General features: G+C 42.2%; 1 protein-coding gene and 1 pseudogene across 3 annotated transcripts; one reads left to right on the forward strand and one right to left on the reverse strand.

Annotated features, from left to right (window-relative positions):
• LOC102019864 overlaps positions 1 to 9,266 on the reverse strand; it is a 23,117-nt pseudogene extending 13,851 nt beyond the window's left edge.
• On the forward strand, positions 9,141 to 19,831 carry Slmo2 (slowmo homolog 2 (Drosophila)). 3 transcript variants are annotated; one of them, XM_005392207.2, is made up of 7 exons: positions 9,141 to 9,340; positions 9,668 to 9,772; positions 14,466 to 14,634; positions 15,701 to 15,790; positions 16,249 to 16,319; positions 16,428 to 16,530; positions 17,809 to 19,831. In XM_005392207.2, exons 1-7 carry the CDS (start codon positions 9,309 to 9,311, stop codon positions 17,926 to 17,928), a joined length of 690 nt encoding a protein of 229 aa, XP_005392264.1. In that variant the 5' UTR covers positions 9,141 to 9,308; the 3' UTR covers positions 17,929 to 19,831. The 3 variants fall into 3 exon arrangements, with proteins under 3 accessions (XP_005392264.1, XP_005392265.1, XP_005392266.1); XM_005392208.2 differs by lacking the exon at positions 9,668 to 9,772 and having other exon boundaries at positions 9,149 to 9,340; XM_005392209.2 differs by lacking the exons at positions 9,141 to 9,340; positions 9,668 to 9,772 and adding an exon at positions 12,999 to 13,504.
• The last annotated feature ends 208 nt before the right edge of the window (positions 19,832 to 20,039 follow it).

Consider the following 20,039-nt stretch of genomic DNA (forward strand, 5'->3'; position numbering starts at 1 on the left):
CTTTCCCAGTGGATACAGTACATGCATTTGTCACATATTTCTCTGATGAAAAATGGAAGTAGAAGGAGAAGGGTAGATTTTGGTACATTTTAACATTAAACAAACTTGCAGCACACAAGTAAAGCAATACACAGGGGCTGGCTGGTTATTTTCTAATCAATCATTTGGGCATTTGTAATAGAGCTATACACTGATTTACTAAAGACATATGGTTCAGTGGTTTTTTCTCAGCCTAAGGCCCAAGAAAACAGCTGTTCTCTCAGATGCAGGCGGTTTGGGCTGTGGGTACATGCCTCCCTCCAGACCTGCTCTGAGAGGCCAGCTAGGGCACAACCTTGCTCCTCTCCAGTCTCCCTGGATACAGTCTTGGGCTCCATGGAGCCGTCAGGGACACTGCCCAGATTCAAGCATCTGCTGATTCTCTACCTGTACCTTTGTGTTCATTCTGCTTTTGGGATCTTTGTGTTTTGCCTTAGAAGTTCAAAATTCTAGTAATTGTCCTGGTACATCAACTGTCTACGCTCTTGTTGACAACCACTGATAAATAAGGGCAGGTGTTGTGGAATGCTGGGGCTCAGCCTGCCTTCCACTGACTTCTTTATTCACCTAATAAATGCTTACTGAGCAGCAACTGTGTGCCTGGCACTGAGCTGGAAATATGTGTATGTGCAGAGGACATTATCTGTGAACTAGACTCTCTCCTTATGGTGTATCTTACCAAAACTGAGAAGACAAAACCCAGAATTCTTGAAGGCTTCTAGATACCTCCAATCTTTGAGTTGCTTAGTAGTCTTGAATCAGTTTGCCTTATATACCACAATGAAAAAAATTTCTTGGTAAATTTCCAACATGGAAATAGAGCCTCTGGACATTGCACTTTCTGCAGGTCAAGAAATGTACATAAGACCAGAAAAGACAGTTTTTGTTTGGTTTGGAGGGCAGTACAGGGACACTGACAGGAATGGAAATGGGTATCTTTTTGCTGTGTTTTCCTAAGAGTAGTCCAACGGGACACTTCAGTGTTCGGACACTGTGCCTGAACATTGCCGGAAAGGCTGGACACCCAAGGTCTGATTTCCCACCTTCAGTACCAATAATCCACATTAGTCTTTCTTCCCCTGCACTGACTGGATGAACCAGTGGGCACATATGGCAACAGACAAGCTGAGTTCTCCCCGGGGAATAGAGGGGGCACCTGTCTCTTGGATAAGAACCACCTGATATTTCTCTTGGAGCCTCATTCAAGAGCTACTCACAAGGCTTTGAGCTCCTCACGGTACTCCACAGCATCAGGCCACGCTTCTGTACTGGAACTCAGAGTCTCAAGAATCAAATAATTTTTTTTTAAGAGGCCAGATCAGTCCTCACAAGTTGACTTGCAGCAGACACCTAAGTTTCCTCCCACCTTTTTGTGTGTCTTTTTAGGACAGTTCTCAAAATGTACATGAAATATCACACTTCCACACAATGGGCTTCTCTGGAAAACCATGATAAAGCAACATACTGACTCTACCCCAAATTCTGTGACTAGAATCCAGCAAGCATCTACGGTGCCTCCACTTATGCTCAGAACATTGTAACACACCCTCCTTCTTACAGAATGCATAAGGGTCACCCCGCAAGTCACCCTCTGGTTTTAAATAGCTGTACTTTGCTGGTCACACCCTCAAAAACCTGGGAAACAAGGTGGACATATCACACAAGGTGTGTGTTGCTGTCAAGTCACCCTTCGTTCCCCCTCCATCATCGGGTGACAAATGTATAAGGCTATGAACTGGACAAGAAAGGCCTGACATCTCTTTGTGTCCACTTTCTAGCTGTAAACCAGGAATAACAGTAAAACCGGACTATTCCCTTCTTTACAAGATGTCACACTGGCAAAGAAGAGAACAGACTTGGTGCACTCTGAGCTGCTCTGGAGAAAGACAAGATATTTATTAATCCCAGAAAGCTTTCCAGGTGGCCATTAATGAATGGGCTGGGCCTCAGGGGTTTGAAAGAGATAACAGTTTGATCCTTTGAAACTGTAGGCAGCTGAACCGCGTTTAGGGAGTAGATTGTGTTTGTCATTGTTCTCGCCCTCCCCGTTCAGGCCGCTGGGCACTGAAATGTTATATCTAAAAGGTCATCAAGATAAAGTTGAGCAAGAATAAGCCACATGGAAAGAGCTGTCTCAATCCCTCCTAGGACAATGTGCAGCTGCACATGCACGTCTACATTTCAAGGTCCCCTATGGACAGGAAACTTGGAAGGGACCCCTTTCCAGGCCTGACTCTGTCTCTAAATTGGTCCATTTGCCTCCATCAAAGATAAAGGACTAATCTGCCTCCAGCCAAACGGAGGGAACTGCCAAGCTCTGTGACAAGAGCCAGGCTCTGTCCCCTTTTATAAACCTAATTATCCTCTTCAGAAAGAGGATGACTCTTAGCACGTAGATGGTCACCCGTTCCCCCTTGATCACATGAAAGATGTGCAGTGACCTGCTCTGTGGGCCATGGCTACAGAACAGCAGGTCACTCTCTGGGCGACTTCAAATAAGAAAGTTCTTACAAGAAAAGAGAAATTTTGCTCTGATCTGTGTTCCTCCAGATGTTGCTTGAGCCTTCGGGGTCCTCAGGTTGGCCCTGGGTCTCCTCCTACCTTTCCATCTCCTGATGCTATTAGAGGGACCAAACAATATCAATTAAGTGGATATGAAGCAAAGGGTAGCAAGAACTGCTCATTGGAACACACATGAATAATGACGTGTGTGTGTGTGTGTGTGTGTGTGTGTGTGTGTGTGTTTCTTTTAGCACAGAAAGAACAGAAAATTTATTTTGGTATGAACTACCTGGTTATGGAAGACTGCTGGTAAGATAAATTGATTTAGCTTTAAGAAATTACTCTCTATTTCTCAGGATGAAGAATTACTAGAATAACTGAGGCCCTGTCAAGAAAAAAGATTTATTTTTCATTACATCACTTTATTAATTACTTGGATAAATATACAGGTGAATAAAACTCATACAGATATAAAGTTCCGGACAATTACCTGAACTCTTCAATCACCAACAGTAACAAACTTGAACTTGACTCTAGATTGTTACGTTAGAAGTAATATGAAATTCCTGCGATGGGGAGGTCCCCTTTGCAGAAATGAGCAATGAGCTCCATACATGACCAGAGAGCAGGTAGGACTCTGAGCTCCCCTACTCTCTGGTCTTTATTTAGTAGCCAGCAAATTCTCCAGGCAGGAAAGATCAGAGGAGCATCCTGGTCTCAGTTTGAGTTGCGTTGGTCAATGTTCTGGCTCAGTCTTGGGTCCCACAGACCCTGGCTCTTCATTGCATAGGGGCTACCTGTAGCCCAAAGTAAAAAAGCGAAAGAGTGTCCCAGAGTTTTTTCAGGAGGGTCCTCTTAAAATGACCAGAATACACACACACACACACACACACACACACACACACACACACACACAGTTCTTTCTACCTCTGTCTTGCTGTTTCTCACCCTAAGTACTTACTGCATCTTTCTCCTAACTCATCTTCCCAGGAATTCCCAGCTATTGGAGTTCTCATTTTTAGTGTGTAGTTGGTACCAAAAAATCCACTTAAAACCCACACCAAAATTTCATACTAGTGAAAACAAATAGTGGAACTAAGACTGAAAAATGAGATGTAAATTGTGATAAGTTTATATATATGCACACATACACAGGCATATAGCCCATATATATACATGTATTATGGTATATCTATACACTGAGATCTATATATACAAAGAAAGATTAATATTGTCATTCCATGCAAATTCTTATTATATGGAGTGAGTCAAGTGCTACTTGTGTCGTAATTTTGTCTACCAGAATAGAAAATACTTCACAATATGTTTGAATTTCACAGCCCGGTGGTAGTGACGGACATCTTTGCAGAAATACTCAAGGACTTGATTCATGTTCCCGTGGGTCTCTCTCAAGTCCACTTATTCAAGTTGTTTCCTTAAGATAAGCTTTTGCTTTGGGAGTTATCTTTCATCAGTTTTCTTTCTCAAGTGTCGACTACCTTAATCCTACACAAAATCACCTACTGCTAGGTTGTTGTCTGATGGAGGAGTGCTTGAACATCACTCTCACTGACCTCATGAAATTCTGTATCTTTTCCAAGAACCTGTTTCGCTTTCCAGTCACTGGTGACATATGTTTAGTCTTGGCCAACCAATGAGAGATCAGCAAGCATTTAGGCTTGATTGGTGAGAACTAATCAGGCACTAAGCTTATAAATATTTGCTTTGATAGTAACATTTTCATGTGGTAATGAGTCTTACTTCCCTCTGGGGCCATGTGATAAAAAGGACTCAAAAGATGAAGGATACATAGGGCCGACTTTCATTGCTCCAACACAGAAGTCTTCACTTTGTACTTTAAACTGTAATGTTAACACACACCTACCTAACCCTTGTGCTATAATGTGTTATCGAATGGGCTATATAAAATGCCACCGATAATGCAGAAGCAGAAGCAGGCTTTGTGCTGAGCTCTGGGGAAGGCACTTTAGATAGGCCCACAGGGAGTGGAATATTTGCTCAGAACCTAAAAATGTGAGTAAGACTCTTCACAACAAATACAGGTAAAGTGCATTCCAGGTACAAAGAACACCATGTTCAAAGTTCAAGGGTGTGGAAGTATGTAGGGAAAACGAGTAACTGGCACAGTTATACGGTTCAGCAGAGTTGAAAGATGGAAGAACAAAACTTGGAAGCCAGACAGGTAGACTGAGGCAGGTTACAAGAGCCTGTTAATTGTATTCTGTAGTATATTCCATGTTCTTCTTTGTTGTAGGGGGACTGCCACTGTCCTCAGGCCTACACAATCCTGAACAGCCTTCCTGTAGTGTTTGCAAAAGAGGCCAATAGCATCTTCACCACCGTGGTGACAACCAACCATGTCTGCAGACGTTACCCAACACCCGTGAGGGAAATCAGCCTTCCTCCCTCAGGTAGCCAAGGGTAGCTGCTGTAATGGACAGACATGGCCTGGAATAGATGACCGGTGCTATTTGTGCAAGAAATTGATGAAGGAAGCAAAGGCAAAAATACTGGAGAAGAGAAAGGTCACATTCTCTGAGTCAAGAAAAAAAACAAAGGACTAAGGAGAATACAGGCTGTTTGAAAGTGGACGGGAAGGGAATTGCTAGAGTCCACAGTGATTCTACGATAAAGGTCACTGCTGAGAGGTTCAGAGCAGAGGCTGGTTTAGAGTTTAAGGAGAATAGATAAGTGTCAAAAAAGCAGCTGAGCTAGGGATGTAGTTCAGTGTGAGAGTGCTTGCTTGGTATGTACAAGGCCCTGTGTTCAATCTCCAGCACCACACAAAAAGCAGCTAAGTGTGCAAATCAGGCCCCAAGAGACACATCTGTTTCTGGAGTACATGAAAAAATGTCGGGGAGCCCATAGAGCTTACTGCTTTAAGAGTTACCTATTTAGCACATATCAGGAGGGTAAAACATACTGGTTTTCTATTGATGGTACAATAGCTGCACAAAGTTTCATTTCGACATATTTTAAAGATGATTCTGACAAAACCCGTGTTTCCTCTTACTAGACTCACACAACACAGACACACTTCCAACACCAGATGTGTAGTGGGTTTCCCCATATCCTAGGCAAATCTCCAAAGGACCTTCCAGGGCTGACACCCTACTCAGAGATAGAGATAGACCCCACAGATTGAGGGGTCGGCTTTCAAGACCATCCCAACTTCACATACCAATCTCAACTCCCAGATTGTAACCCAGCTTTGACTGACCAGCTATTAAATGGGATTCTCACCATTCCTTCCTGGAATTTGATGACTTCTTAGAATGCCTAACAGAACACAGGGAAACACAAGTTTATTATAAAGGATACTGATGAACAACCAGGTGCAGGGCAGGGCCCAGTGGGTCCAGAACTTACGAATTTCGGTCATCATAAAGCTGGGGTGCACCAGTCTCCTGGCATGTGAATGTCTTTACCAGCCCAAAAGCCTGTCAGATCTCCTTGCTTATGAGTATTCATAGAGCTTAATCACTAGCTTTAGCTACCCTTTTCTGAAGTTGATACATGGTACTAAAATTTCCAGCTTCCTAATTGTTGGGCCTTATTGATGCCTGGCTCTACCCTGAGGCTAGGTAGGCCCCACACAGGTCACCTAACTACTATAAGCTCAGAAGTAATGTAAAAATAAAAAGCTTCTTATAACAAAAGACATCCCTATCCAAGTGTTTCAGGAGCTTTGCAACAGGAACCAGGAACAAAGACAAAACACATCTTTTTAAATTACAGAAGTCACTCCTTATCCTCTGGGGATATGTTCCAAGACCCTCCATAGATGCCTGAAACCAAAGACAATACTCAGTCCTCTGTACAGGCACTGCAGTGCCTCAACAGCTGATATATTCTGGTAACTGAGAAATGCACTAACAGGTGGGTAGCATATACAGCGTGGATATGCTGGACAAAGCAATGATACATGGCAGAATAGAGCAGGATGACACAAGATTTCAACACACTGCTCAGCATGGTGCACAATTTTAAACTTATGAATTGTTTGTTTCTGGAGTTTTCCATTTAATAATTTCAGACCCAGATTGACTATGAAACTGTGAAAAGAAAAAGCATTCCTAAGGTTGGATTGCTGTATGCCACACTGATGTTTTAAAAATTAAGCAATTATAAAACAGGTGGGATAAAGGCAGTGCAAAAATTGTGCAATGAGTGAGTGAGTGAAGTCTGGAAATAAAAAAGGGCTGGGGCCCAGCTGAAGTTTGAGCCAACTTCCTTGGCTTTCCCCACCAGGCCTGTCTCTGTGACCTGCTAACAGGGGACCCACTGACACTGGACTTTTCATGTGCCTCTCCACATCAATCCCTGGTCCCAGCCCCGCAGCCATCTTCTCCCCTGCAGTCGAGGAAGATGCCCCATTCATCCTTTATAGAAGACTGAGCCTGCACTTCACAGCTCTGGGTCTCTTGGCTCTCAACACACAACCCTTCTTTTAAGTATCCTCTAGTTATTTCTTGATTGTATTTCAGCTTCCCAGCCCGTCTTGTTTTCTCCAGTCCTGGGGATTGAACTCCTAGCTCTGTGCATGCTAGGCAAGCACTTTACCACTGAGCTACATCCCCAGCCCCTCTTGGCCAGTTTTGAAATTTTTTCCAGGTAGAAGTCACATCTATATTCTTCTTCCCAGGCACGGGGCTGGGCAGGATTCCTAACAGGAAGGGAATAGGGGTAGATGTCATTCCTGAGCCACAGCCATAAGAGCCAGTTACCTACTTTCAAGTCAAGTTAATGACCCACTAATGACTTCCCTATTTGTGTGAGAGGCACCCTCAGTAATACTGTGCTTGGGGATCTAAAAAAACATTCATATGCTTCCTCTGTGTGTCTCTCAGATTAGTGTCCAGGAGAGGGTATCCATAAAGGTCTTGCTTTCCAAAACAAAGAAATGGTACCCCTTCCACCATGCAAAAACACACAAAAGGCACTTGGGTCCCCTACGACCATCCTTCCATATCCTGATCCCCAACATTTCGAATGTAGTAAGTAAAATAACAGACTGATAGTGTGTGCGTGGGAGGGGTAGAATAGGTATCATTTAACTTTCAAGACTTTCAAAAACAGAAATCTTGAACTAGGGGGCAGAATAACATTCTCTAAAATAAACAGAATAGGAATGCTGGATGGCAAATAGCCGCATGCGCTCCAGGAATAGCAGGGACAGGTTGTTCTGTGCTGATGGTTTCTGAACCAGTGTTTTTAACACCCAGCGACAGCAACTTCGCATCTTAATCAAGGCCCAGGCACTCTCAGCAGCCCTTAAAGCATTACCTCCCCAAGAAATCACTCTAAGTACCCTAGGATTGGAAAAAAAAAAAAACCCTAGGTACTACAAATTGCACTTAGCAACTACCCAACCATATTATTTCCTTCCTGTCTAATGTAATTTTTCTGTTTTCTCATATAAAGACTTTGGCTATTTAAAAAAAAAATTATCCTCTCTCCTAGATTAACCTGGCTTTTATTTAACAATCAAACTAAGAACAAGAGTGAAGTACTTCTATAACTACCAGTAACCAAACATAAAGATTTTCCTTCATCACCATTTCAAGTGCAAACTGTACTGCTGGGAGGTACCACGTTGTACAGCGGGAGTAGGAAGCCCTACCCTGGCAGCTAAGCCGAGCAGTACACCCAGTGGACTCTCTCACAGCTGAATGACAACTCAAGCCATCTCCTCCGGGTCCCTCACTTCTTAGTCACTGTCTTGTTTATGCAACAAATAATTACAGGAATCGCTGAACAAGCCTGGCGACAGCCTCGCCCTCAGAGGCTTCCAGCCTAAAGTGAAACAGACAACCTAGATGGTTTCATTAATTCATCCCACAAATAATTATTTCATTTTTCCATAACTTTTTGAGATGTTGCCATACAGAAGACACTGAGAATCGTTGTCGGGAAAGACAAGTGAGATCCTGTGTTCAAGAGGTTACCTCTAGGGGGAATTAAACAAATAAACAAGATGACCTCGAGTGTTCAGTATTGAAATGCAACAGGATGTTGCAATGGGTGGACTAGGAGTGGGAGGCCATGCAGAGGAAGGACGGTGCGGAAGGACCCAGGGCCTCAGGGCAACGTGCAGCTTCTCCGCCCTCTCGCTGAGCCAGTGATCAGGCTGAGTGGTGTCTCTGTGTCTTGCCCCGTCCCCGCGAGAGCCCCCAATTTGCGGGCAGGTGGAATGGGCACACAGCAAATGGGTCGATTAGCTAGTTTGGCTGTCGGCTTTCAGCCCCACAGATGCCTGAGCTGAGACCAGGGCGGGAGCAACTGTCCGGGTGGAACTTTCAAACCTGACGCCACTGAAGCTTGTTTGGACGAACTCCATAAATACCAACCCTCCAAGGCGGTAGGCCTCCCAACCCGCGCCCAGCCTACACGGCGCAGACAGCTGCGCCCAGTCGCCCAGCGCCTACGCAAAACTGCGCCTGCGCAGCACGGAGCCCGTCGGCGGGAGAGCGCTACTCAGATCTGCGCCGGCGCGCTGCGCTCGCGCAAGGGGCGGGACTTGCCTTAGTAGCGCCGCGCGCGAGAGGCGGGGCTTGGTTGCGCCGCGCTAGACCGGCGCTGGCCGGGCCGGGATAGGGCGTGAGGCCGCGCGTCGGGACGTCCTCGCGCCGGGCCTTACAGCGCCTGCGCACTGCGTTGCCGGCCGGGGCGAGGGGCGGGGCCGGACTACCTCTGTGCCTCATTGTCCCCAGCGCTCCCCGAACATCGAGCAGGCCGCCGGCGCTATGAAGATCTGGACTTCTGAGCATGTATTTGAGTAAGTTTGGGACGCTCCGGGCCTGAAGTGGAGCGAGACGGAGAAGACCGCAGGGAACTTCCGACGTCGGGCCGGGCGGGGGAGCAGGGCTTGGGCCGCGGGACGGTGAAGGAGGCAAGGTCACGACCCCCGGGCCCGGAAGTGGCGGCCGCGGGGTCCGGCGGGAGCGTGGGGAGCGGGCCTGGCGGGAGGAGTCTCCCTGGATCCAGGGGACGTCGCACGGCACGAGGCCCTCGACAGTTCTCAGGGCGGCCACTTCCGGCCTGGCTCGGCCCAGTTGGGATGGGGACCCAGGGGTCCCAAGAGAGGCGTGGGTTTTCTCTCAAGTCCAGGTGCAGCAGCCCCCGTCGGGGTGAAGTTTCTAGCCCTGAACCTGAATTCCGGGTGCACTGGGGCCACCAGGACCCAAAACCTTGATGACAGCTCGTCCACGTAAGGAACACAGAGCCTTGGTTTTGAAGTCCAAGGCCTCGCTGAGGCTCCAGCAAGCTTGTGACCTTGGTTTCCCATTTTTATCTGAAATGGAAGATCACGTTTGATCAGGGTCTGCCTGTGTAAGATCTCTGTGTAAGAGCTTCACATTCAGGTTTAGTTAGCGCGAACTTGATTTATTTTGTTTTGTTTTGAGACAGGGTCTCACTATGTACTTCAGACTGGCCTTTAACTCACCACGTAGACCAGGCTGGCGTCGAACTCACTTCGATCCTCCTGCTTCAGCTTCCGCCTCAGGCATGCACCATCACACTCGGCGATTATCATGAGCTTTAGTAACAAAAATAAGCTTTAAACCAATGGAACGTTGTAAATTATCTTCAGAGCGCACAATTTCACATACAAAAAAAATCACAAATACGAACAGCTAGGTCATATTTCTGGCACAAAAATGCTTAGTCAAGGTCAACTCCAGGACTACTGACTGACTTCCACTGATTTTTTTTTTCTTTTTCTTTTTTTTGGGGGTGTACTGGGGCTTGAACCCAAGGTTTCACAGTTACTAGGCAAGCACTCTACCACTAAGCCCTATCCCCATCCCAACTTCCACGGATGCGAATGCCACTGTTGTTGATTTATATTTGATTCCATTTCTAAGCTACCTGCTGTATTTGGCTCACCTTGCTGCTGTTGCCACGCTGATTTAATTATTGTGGCTTCATGGTATATTTTAGTGTAGATGTTTGAGTTTTTAAAAGTGTTTCTGGGGGCAGTTTTAAAAGAAGTTAATATTTGATCTACATGTGATACATGCCTTAATCCCGGCACTTGGGAGGCTGAGGCAGGCAGATTGCAATGAGTTTGAGGCCAGCCTGGGCTACAAAGCAAGACCCTGTCTCCCAAAAAAAAAATTGTCAACATTTTTTCATAGCAGATCAGACCCATCTTAGAGCCCACTGTTTCCTGGAAAAAATAGACTATTAGAACCAAAAGGGAGATTTCTTTTCTCCCTAATATTATAACCCTTCATCAAGGGAAGACTCTAAATCTGTAATTTTCCTCATGTCTTTTAACTTGGTTACATTCTTTATTAGTCCCTGTCAGCACCAGGGTTTCTGAGCCTCAGTCCTCTCCCTGAGATGAACTTGGCTGAGTCTCTTGATTTTTTTTCTTTTAATGGTGTAGGTTTGCCATTCATAATCATTATTTGTTTTGGGGAATTGGTACATGTATATAACATATCTTAGTCATTTTCAATTCCTTTATCCCATCCCTAGCCTACCCCCTTCCTCTTCCCCATCTCCAAAACAATTTTTTTTCATCTCTTTTCAAAAAAGAAAGTTTTTTGTTTCCTACCATCTTTCCTTTGTTTTTTTATTTGTGTTTTAGATTTCTCATATAAAAGAAGCCATGGGATAGTTTACTTTCTATGTCTGACTTATTTCACTGAACATTATGGTCTCAAGGTCCATCCATTTCCCTGCAAATGATGTGCTCCCATTCTTTTTAATGGCTGAATTTGTTTTTATACTTACACACACACACACACACACACACACAGTCCACCCAAAAAATGTATACACACTTCAAGAAAAGAAAATCTTGTATAAAATTTTAATACTAAATTTATTGAGACATCATGAGAGTGATACAAGTTCCCTTTGGCCTCTACAAGTACAAGAGGTACTCAGAGTCGTGGTCATTCACTTCCAGACACTTACTGTATGGTGAACTGCTGCTTCACCATACTGGTTAGCATTTTCAGTTTCTTCTCTAAGGGCCAGCAGTGCAGTAGGTGTTCTTTGATATATGACAAAGAAAGGGAAGCTTCAAGTAGCTTCAAGTGTTTCCCCTATATTAATCTTCCAACAGTTTTAAAGTTTCTGTTTTTGTGTCTAGGTCTTTGATTGTTCTTAGAACTTCCTCCTCTTCCCCTAATGCTCTTCTCTTCAGCGTGTTCCCCACACTCCTTGCCTCTTCTGCTGCCTCTTTCTTCGGTATTGCCCTTCTTCCCTGTCAGTATAAATGTTCAGTGACATTCAGTTGTTGGCCTTCTTGTCTTATATTTCATTAGTAATTTGAGTATTTTTTTCTCTTTTTGTCACAGACCTCTTAGAAGTTTGATGAGAGCTCTTAGATCTTCGTTCCATAAGATAGATACATTCAAGTAAATACCGTCCGTGTGCCAGAAGAGGAAGCCTTACCTGGGCTTGCTCTCCAGATAGTTTGAGCTACTCAGTTAAGGTCCCCTCTATACACCAGTGTTTATAGCACTGAGCACCAGCCAGTCTTGAACTTCAAGTCTTTATTGTCAAGTGCCTGTCAGATACCTGAAATCACTACCTACATATCCAGAGATGGATCACACTGAGCTTCCCTGAAGTTGAAGGCATAATGGCCTCTCACAGATCTGCTCACTCTTGTCATCTTCATGATATTCTCTGAAACAGTAACTAAGGCATCATTCTACATTTTATCCATCCTTGATTTTCCAACACTGCTTCCTCTGGAGGCCTGGCATGAAGTTGGCATTCATTTGACATCAGTCATTGATTCCTTCAACGTACAAGAATGCTGTAGTGGGCGTGGTGGCACACACCTATATTCCCAGCATTCCGGTAACTGAGGCAGGAGGATCGCTGTGAGTTTGAGGCCAGCCTGGACCACATAGTGAGACTCTTTAACAAAAAAAAAAGAATGCCCTTTAGGTGCTAGGCACTGTTCCTTAGACTGGCACATTGTAGTAAAGAAATTAGGACACTTAGTACTTCTATACAATTCACCAAGTCCACATCTCATAGGTGAAGAAATTGTATTTCACTTTGGTGATGTCTTTTCATGTCTTCCGGTGTTAGACCTTTTTCACATAATTAATAGAGTTAAAACTAATTGCTGGAAAACTATTAATCATAATGTGTATCTTTTGTAATATTTGATCTAATTATGTTTCATAGAGCAGTCTTAGTCTGAGCTAAGTCAACATAGATGTTTTCAAGTTGGCTTAGAAAACAGAGATAGCCTAAATTACAAATAATGCATAAGCACCCTGAAGCCATGTGGTTATTTATTTTTTAGAGGAGGCAGTGGGAAGAGATAAGTGCATAGAAGCTAGCTAACCATGGTATATAACTAGATGGACAGGAAAGAAGTTCATCTGATTTTCATTTTAGATAGTTGCCTTGGTAACAATCAGAGTACTTGGCCTGTATCATTTCAGTTTGTGAGAATGGTTTAGATTTATGAAGCTGTTCCACTTACATATCTGAATTGATTACTCAATAAGGCTTGAGATTAAAAACAGAGTAAGGTTAATTTATACAATATTATAGAGAAAATGAAGACATTTAAACTCATGTCACTGATTGTCCAGGGTTCTGGGAAATTAATGCGCTTGAGGTTTTCCTTGTGTTGACAAGATGTAGTTGTCAATCTGAGTTCTCTGAAAAGTTGAAATAGATTAATGTCTGCCCTCATGCTTCTACAAAAGTAAGAAGTAATACTGTGTGGTTTATGTCAATCAGTGTAGCTTGAAAATCATCTCCAGACCTCATTATTTTCCTGTAGATTGAAGAGAAGAAGCTGGGTATGGTGGCTTACATCTGAATCCCAGACATCTGGGAGGCTAAAGCAGGAAGACCCCACATTTAAGCCTAACCTGGGCAATTTGGCAACTTAGCAAGATCCTATCTCAAAATTCAGAGAAGCCTGGATGTATAAGTCAGTTGGAAGGCTGTGAGTTCAATTCCCAGTACCTCAAAGATAAGTGAAAGAGAGGGAGGATAAATAGTACAGCGGGTTAGAATCAGACCACAGGTGGCCTGAGTCACCTTTAACAATAATGGCAGTTAAAAAGGGGTTCTTCAGAAACAGATATTCTTGTACAAGCATCTTAGTCATAGAGTTGTGAAGAGAACAAATGTACATAACATTGTGAGCCACTCAAGCATATATGCTTTTTCAGGAAAATAAAGACTGCAAGTTTGCAAGTGATACGGTATTAATACTACTTCACCCCTAGCTGATACACATGTTATTAAGAGAGATTATTAGAAAATGGCATATTAGGAGTGCCTTAATAACATTTATTGTATTGAGTGACCTTTTTGAAACAAATCAAAATCACTTCTTTGAGGAAAACAATGACTGTTGACTGGTGGGACTACTGTTATTTATTATACTAATATAAAAAGAAAATTTTAATAACTAATGATACTCAGGGTCTTTTTGTAACCCCTATAATAGTGCACAGTGCCTCCTTTTTAAAAAAATAACTTAAGTGTCTAAGTTCTTTTACTCTTTATAACTTCATAAAACTGTCATCCATCAAAGGATAAATGAGGGGTTTTTTTGCTGTTTTTTCAGAAGATCCTAATTTTTAAATATACTTTTATGAATCAGTGGTTCTTCCTAGAAACAGTTTACATGTGAAGTGATTATTTAGGAAGCTCTACTGTAGGTAGGTCTTCATAGACATCAGTTGTTCTGTACAGCCTGTATTCCAGAGCAGTATGGAAGTTTGTACATATTAAAAATGGTGATCAAGCTCCCAGAATCAACATTCAGTCAGTGTTTCAGAAAGTAATTTTCCCTAGGTAAACTAATTAAATTTCCATTGTAAAGAATGATTTGATGGCTTATAAAAATTGCTTAATTCATATGCATATTTTTAACAATTTTCAATTTCTGTTGGCAGCCACCCGTGGGAAACTGTTACAACAGCCGCGATGCAGAAGTACCCTAACCCTATGAACCCGAGTGTGGTCGGAGTTGATGTGCTGGACAGACACATAGATCCTTCCGGAAAGTTGCATAGCCACAGACTTCTCAGCACAGAGTGGGGACTGCCTTCCATCGTGAAGTCTGTAAGTGTGCTCAGATTCCCAGAGAAATGTGACTGTGTAGAGAAGTTTTCTAAACCACATTATAATTTCAGATAGGTTGTGGGAGCTGATTCCGAGTGTCATTTTTGCTTCAGTTCAAATTGTATTATAATAAACTTGAGTTATAAGTGTATAATGAATTGGAAATATTATTACAGTCTTCACGAAGGCACTCGATAAGACCTTCTGAAGGAAGCCAGCTAATGCTCTGAAATCTAAAAGGAGTTATATTGTTTTTCCTGCTTTTTCTAGCAACTTGAGACCAATAATGAGATTTAGCATTACTGGTCTGATCATGACTGCTAGGTGATAGTTGCTGTGGACAGTGGTAGGTTGTGCCCATTAAGTAAGGAGAACATCCTCAGACTGGCTGTTGTCACCTTTGTACGACAGTCAGGTGTTCCTTCCCATACATTTAGAAGCATTTCTATTCAGTTATAAACAAGTAGGCATTAAAGAGCTAATTTAATAGCAAGAAACTTGAATGCTGATTTATTGTAAATGAAAACCCTGGTGTGATAAGTGAATCCAGGTTTCTATACAGCTCCACTCAGAAAACTAAATACACATTTTTCAACGGGAATGTACTGATTACCTCCTGTATGCAGACCGTGGCATTAGATAGTGCAGACACAGACATGAGTACAATGAGGAGATGGGCTTGGGGGTCACAGCACAGGGTGTGACACTGGTGTAAGGTGCTCTTCCACCGTGAGGTAGCTATTTTCAGTCTGTCTGGAGAAGGAAGCTTGGGAGACTTCTCCCTTGGACCGCTCTGGGAGACACTGGCAGATCTCAAGTTCTCCCTTTTCTAGATGCCAGATTTCCCCAAGTCTGATTTCCATGTTTCTACTTCATACTTCCCGCTCACAGCTGGGCGATTTCCACGTCAGGCAGGCTTTCCTCCTGCCCCTGGTCTGTTTCCTCCTGTTTTTTCAAAACTCTTTTTTTGTTCCCCAAACTGCACATTTATACCTTCAAATACAATATTGATACACTTAGTTAAGAAATCCTTCCTCTGGTTACTAATTCCAAATGTTTTACTTAGATTATTGGTGCAGCAAGAACCAAAACATACGTGCAAGAACATTCTGTAGTTGATCCTGTACAGAAAACAATGGAACTTAACTCTACTAATGTAAGTTTGGGCACTCTTTTGTTTCAATTTTGAACTGTTTAGCTTAATTTTCTCTCTCTCATATAGTTCATATTAGAGGTCTGTATGAACTTCAGTGTGTATATAGAAAGTCTGTTCAGAAGCTGTATTGTCTTTGCCCTGTGCAACTTTTTAAGCCTCAGCACTGCAATGGACATGCCTCTTTCTAGGAGCTATCACTCAATAAAGTGGATTTGGGATCATGTGCATATAATCATTTTGATTGTTACTATGATAATTATACTTTCCTTGAATTTATTTTTTAATAAGAAAGTAGATATCAAATAGTAAAATTTAAGCTGTATTTGCACAGCAATATCAAAGTGGTTTATTAGTTGGTTTACTGTATGTTTAAATAGTAAGACTTCAGTTCATGTGTTAATTTGAGAAATGTTTTTAATCTTCATTTCCAAAATGACAAACTTTTCCCTGTTCTATAGATTTCATTTACAAACATGGTTTCAGTAGATGAGAGACTTATATACAAACCACATCCTCAGGACCCAGAAAAGTGAGTAAAGAGTTAACAGACTTATTTTACAGAGCATTTCTTTTATCAAGTATTTTTTTAAAAAATGAGAGTTGGGTCATCTGAAACTGTGGCTGTGTTTTGTGCCAGAACTGTTTTGACTCAGGAAGCCATAATCACGGTGAAAGGAGTCAGCCTCAGCAGTTACCTGGAAGGACTGATGGCAAGCACGATATCTTCAAATGCTAATAAAGTAAGTGGGCTGCTTCCTAATTGTTTATTATTGCCTGGGTTCATTTCCTGGAAGAGCTTGTGCTGAATGTGTATTTGTCCTTGTAAGCTGACTCTAAGCCACTCTGCAGAGCAAAGAAAGAGAGCATTAGGCAGTTGTTTGCACAGGCTCTGTAGCCCAGCACACCTGAGTTTACTTGCAAGCTCTCTTAACCAGCCTCTCAACCGTGGGCAATTAACTTAACTCTCTGTGCCTCAGTTTCCATCTGTGAAGTTGAGATCACCCTCTTGCTAGGTTGGCATGCAGTAACACAGAAAGTGTGTGCCCAGGGCTCTGTATGCAGGAAGGACTTAATGATGTGTGGCTGTGTGTCACTGTTTAAAGTGTTGTTTCTTAGCTCTTTCTTACTGCCTCCTCCATTGGCTTTAGTATTTTTTTTCTAATTGGCATTCCCATAAAATTATTTAATAACTACACAGACACACACATACATATGCTTTATACATAAAAGAATGAAATTATGTTAGGGAAAGAGTTACCTGATGCATCATTTTTTAAACACATGTTTAATAGAGTCATTCAGCAGTCAGAGATATTCATAGATACCTTCTCTGTGCCAGGCAGAATATTAGGCTAGACTGGGGACACAGCAGGGAGCAAAACAAATGTCTCTGGAATTAAGAGGAACGCAACATTGTTCACACAGCATTCATTAGGAAAGACAGGTATGAAAGCATTTGAGTGTTTAGCAATGCTGCCAAGGCCTGAATGGGTGGATGGTGGGTTGGTTGTGAGGGGTGTGCCAGAAGAGCATTCTTGGTGGAAGAATTGCATGTGCAAAGGCCCTGAGACAGGAAACACAAGACATACCTCTTCTCATTCCTCAGGGAACTGCAAAGAACACCAGAAGGGATGAGAAAATAATCACAGACCAGATCCTTTGCAGCCCTGCAAATGACTTTGATTTAAAATGTAGACATTAAAAATAAAATAAAGTAAAATGTGGACATAAAGAGGTTGACTAATCGTGAAATAAATAAGACATCCTGTCATTTAATTGTAGATTGATTCGAGAACATCTTTTGCATACAAAATAAAAGTCAGTTTATGGATCAAGCCAGTTCAAGGCATTTGATATTTGGTAAATAATATTAGAAAAGAGAGCAAGGACAAAAGTAGTCTGTCCTTATGAGACTTAGTTATCCTTACAACACTCCCTATTACTTCGTTGTGTGTCATTTATTTGATAGATACCTTTGTTACCACTCAGTAACGATGAATGTATTGGATTTTTTTAAGGGCCGAGAAGCAATGGAATGGGTAATACATAAATTAAATGCTGAGATTGAAGAATTGGCAGCTTCAGCAAGAGGAAGCATAAGGACACCAATGGCAGCAGCAGCATTTGTAGAGAAATGATAAAATTGGTACACAGCACCAGGTCTCTCCAAGCTTGACAATATATTTATTTGTTATTTTTTAAAAAAACTATATTTTAGGTAGATTTTTTTTGATAAACTGGAATAAGGCTGTGTGATTTTCATCAACACAAAGTACAGGGGTTCTAAATCACAGGGATCATCTGATGTGAGTATGACTTGAAATGACTTAATTGTTAGGGTTCCAGTATTTATGTGAAAATGTAACTTCTTTAGAATGTACTTGGAAAAATCGGTATTGACAGTGAGTCTTCTTAAGGTAGAAGGTTGAAGCTTTTCAGACAGTGGAACTTTGCCTGCTGTGGACCAAGCCCAGAACAAAGCAGAGCTGCCCTTTACATGCATACAGCTGCTGTGCTGCTACAAACTAGACTGTGTGTGAGGAGCTCACTTAAAAGAGGGAATTGTGTAGCTGTTAAAGACACTAATTTATATAAAATAACTTGCTCTGCTAGAAGCCACAGTGTTTTGATTTGGTACTTAAATGATATTTTTGGAGTGCAAATGATCACTAAGGTAATATATGACTCCAACAGAAATATTATTTTATTGTATTAAAGAGTACTGTATTGGTTGGCCAAAAGTTTTGTAACTTAGTAAAGGCGTTACCTTCCTTGGATTTGTACTTTATGACTTAGCACACTGTACCGTGGGCTGGTTATGCTCACTAAAAAAATAAAGTCATTACCTGAGTTTTGCAGCACTCTTAAACGGAACACTTAACACTTAAAACAGAAGAGCAGCTGTTCACATCTTTTAGCGTTTCGCATTTGCTTAACTTATAAATTGCCATGTGTCAAAATCATGGTTTTGTAATTGCTAAGGCATGATATGTCAGGTTATTTGAATATAATTACTTTTTGAAGTAATTGTGACCACAAAACATCTTTTTTACATGAGGAGCTGTACATCATTTGAAATCACTCAAATGATGTCTTGATGTGAAGCATAAATCCCAGGTACTTAATGTTTTTAATAACATGGTACCACAGTGGGGGTGTGGGGGCGCTGGGGGAGAAAATTAAGTACTTGGTGGGGGGAATGGTGTGGTCTACACTAAGCAAATCGCACTGTAGATTTATCGGAAGTCCTTATTTAGGGAAACAGGGTGGCTGCGAGTGAAAACCAAGCCAGTAAATGTATTTTGTTTAGTATTTTGTACTGGGCACTTAACACTAAATGGTATCTTTGATACTTGGAAGGGTTGCATTCGATTTTTTTAAAAGGTGACTAGCTTTTGCCTTTGTTTTACAGTGCTTAATAGGATCAACTTTTAGTTGGGTTTCCTATAAAGAGACCAGTTAGTACATGCACATAAACTACCAAAACAGTACCAAACTTTTAAAATTACTGTTTTTCTACTTAAAATATTGTGTGGCTTAAGAATTCTTAGGACATTTGTAAATTATGCTAAATTCCAATAAGGTTTCTGATCTTTTTTTTTTTTTGTAACCGGAGATAGATTTTACAATTGAAATACTATTTCAGCAAAAAAAAAAAAAATTGCTAAATACGTGTTAAATATTGACAAAAAGTGACGTGTAGAATTTCTGTAAATTATACTTGTTCTAAAAAAGGTATACTGCCTAAGGATAAATTATTTTTAAATCAACCTTTATCATATCCTACGTTTGCTTTTTTTTTTACTGACCTAATGATAAAACATCTATAAATTTGCAGTTTCAGTGTAGTTAGCTACAGCTGACTAAGTACCTGAGGATTCGCGGTTTCTGTTCAAATACAAGCTCGCAGGAAGTTCATTGACAAGGACTAACCCGAATAAAGTGTTGCATTCAGCTCTTGAGCATCTGACCCTGTTTAGTATTAGATGGACTTACAGGATGAAAATGGCCTTGGTTAATAAAGACTTTGATTTAACCCACTGTTCTCTCGACTGTACTTCCTCCCCGTCCCTGAAGGTCGGCAGCGCGGCCCCGGGCCGGGCGCGCCGTCGGCCCCGGCGCACACCCGCGGGAACAGCGAGACGGCTCTCCGCCCGGGCCCGCCCGCGTTCCCACGTTTTCCTCCAGTGGGACTGGAAGAGAAACCTGAGAGCTTTGTAAACCGCTCCCGGGACACAAGTGTTGACAG

The sequence above is a fragment of the Chinchilla lanigera genome, unplaced genomic scaffold (genome assembly GCF_000276665.1).
Source record: "Chinchilla lanigera isolate Chin_1 unplaced genomic scaffold, ChiLan1.0 scaffold00044, whole genome shotgun sequence".
NCBI lineage: Eukaryota > Metazoa > Chordata > Mammalia > Rodentia > Chinchillidae > Chinchilla > Chinchilla lanigera.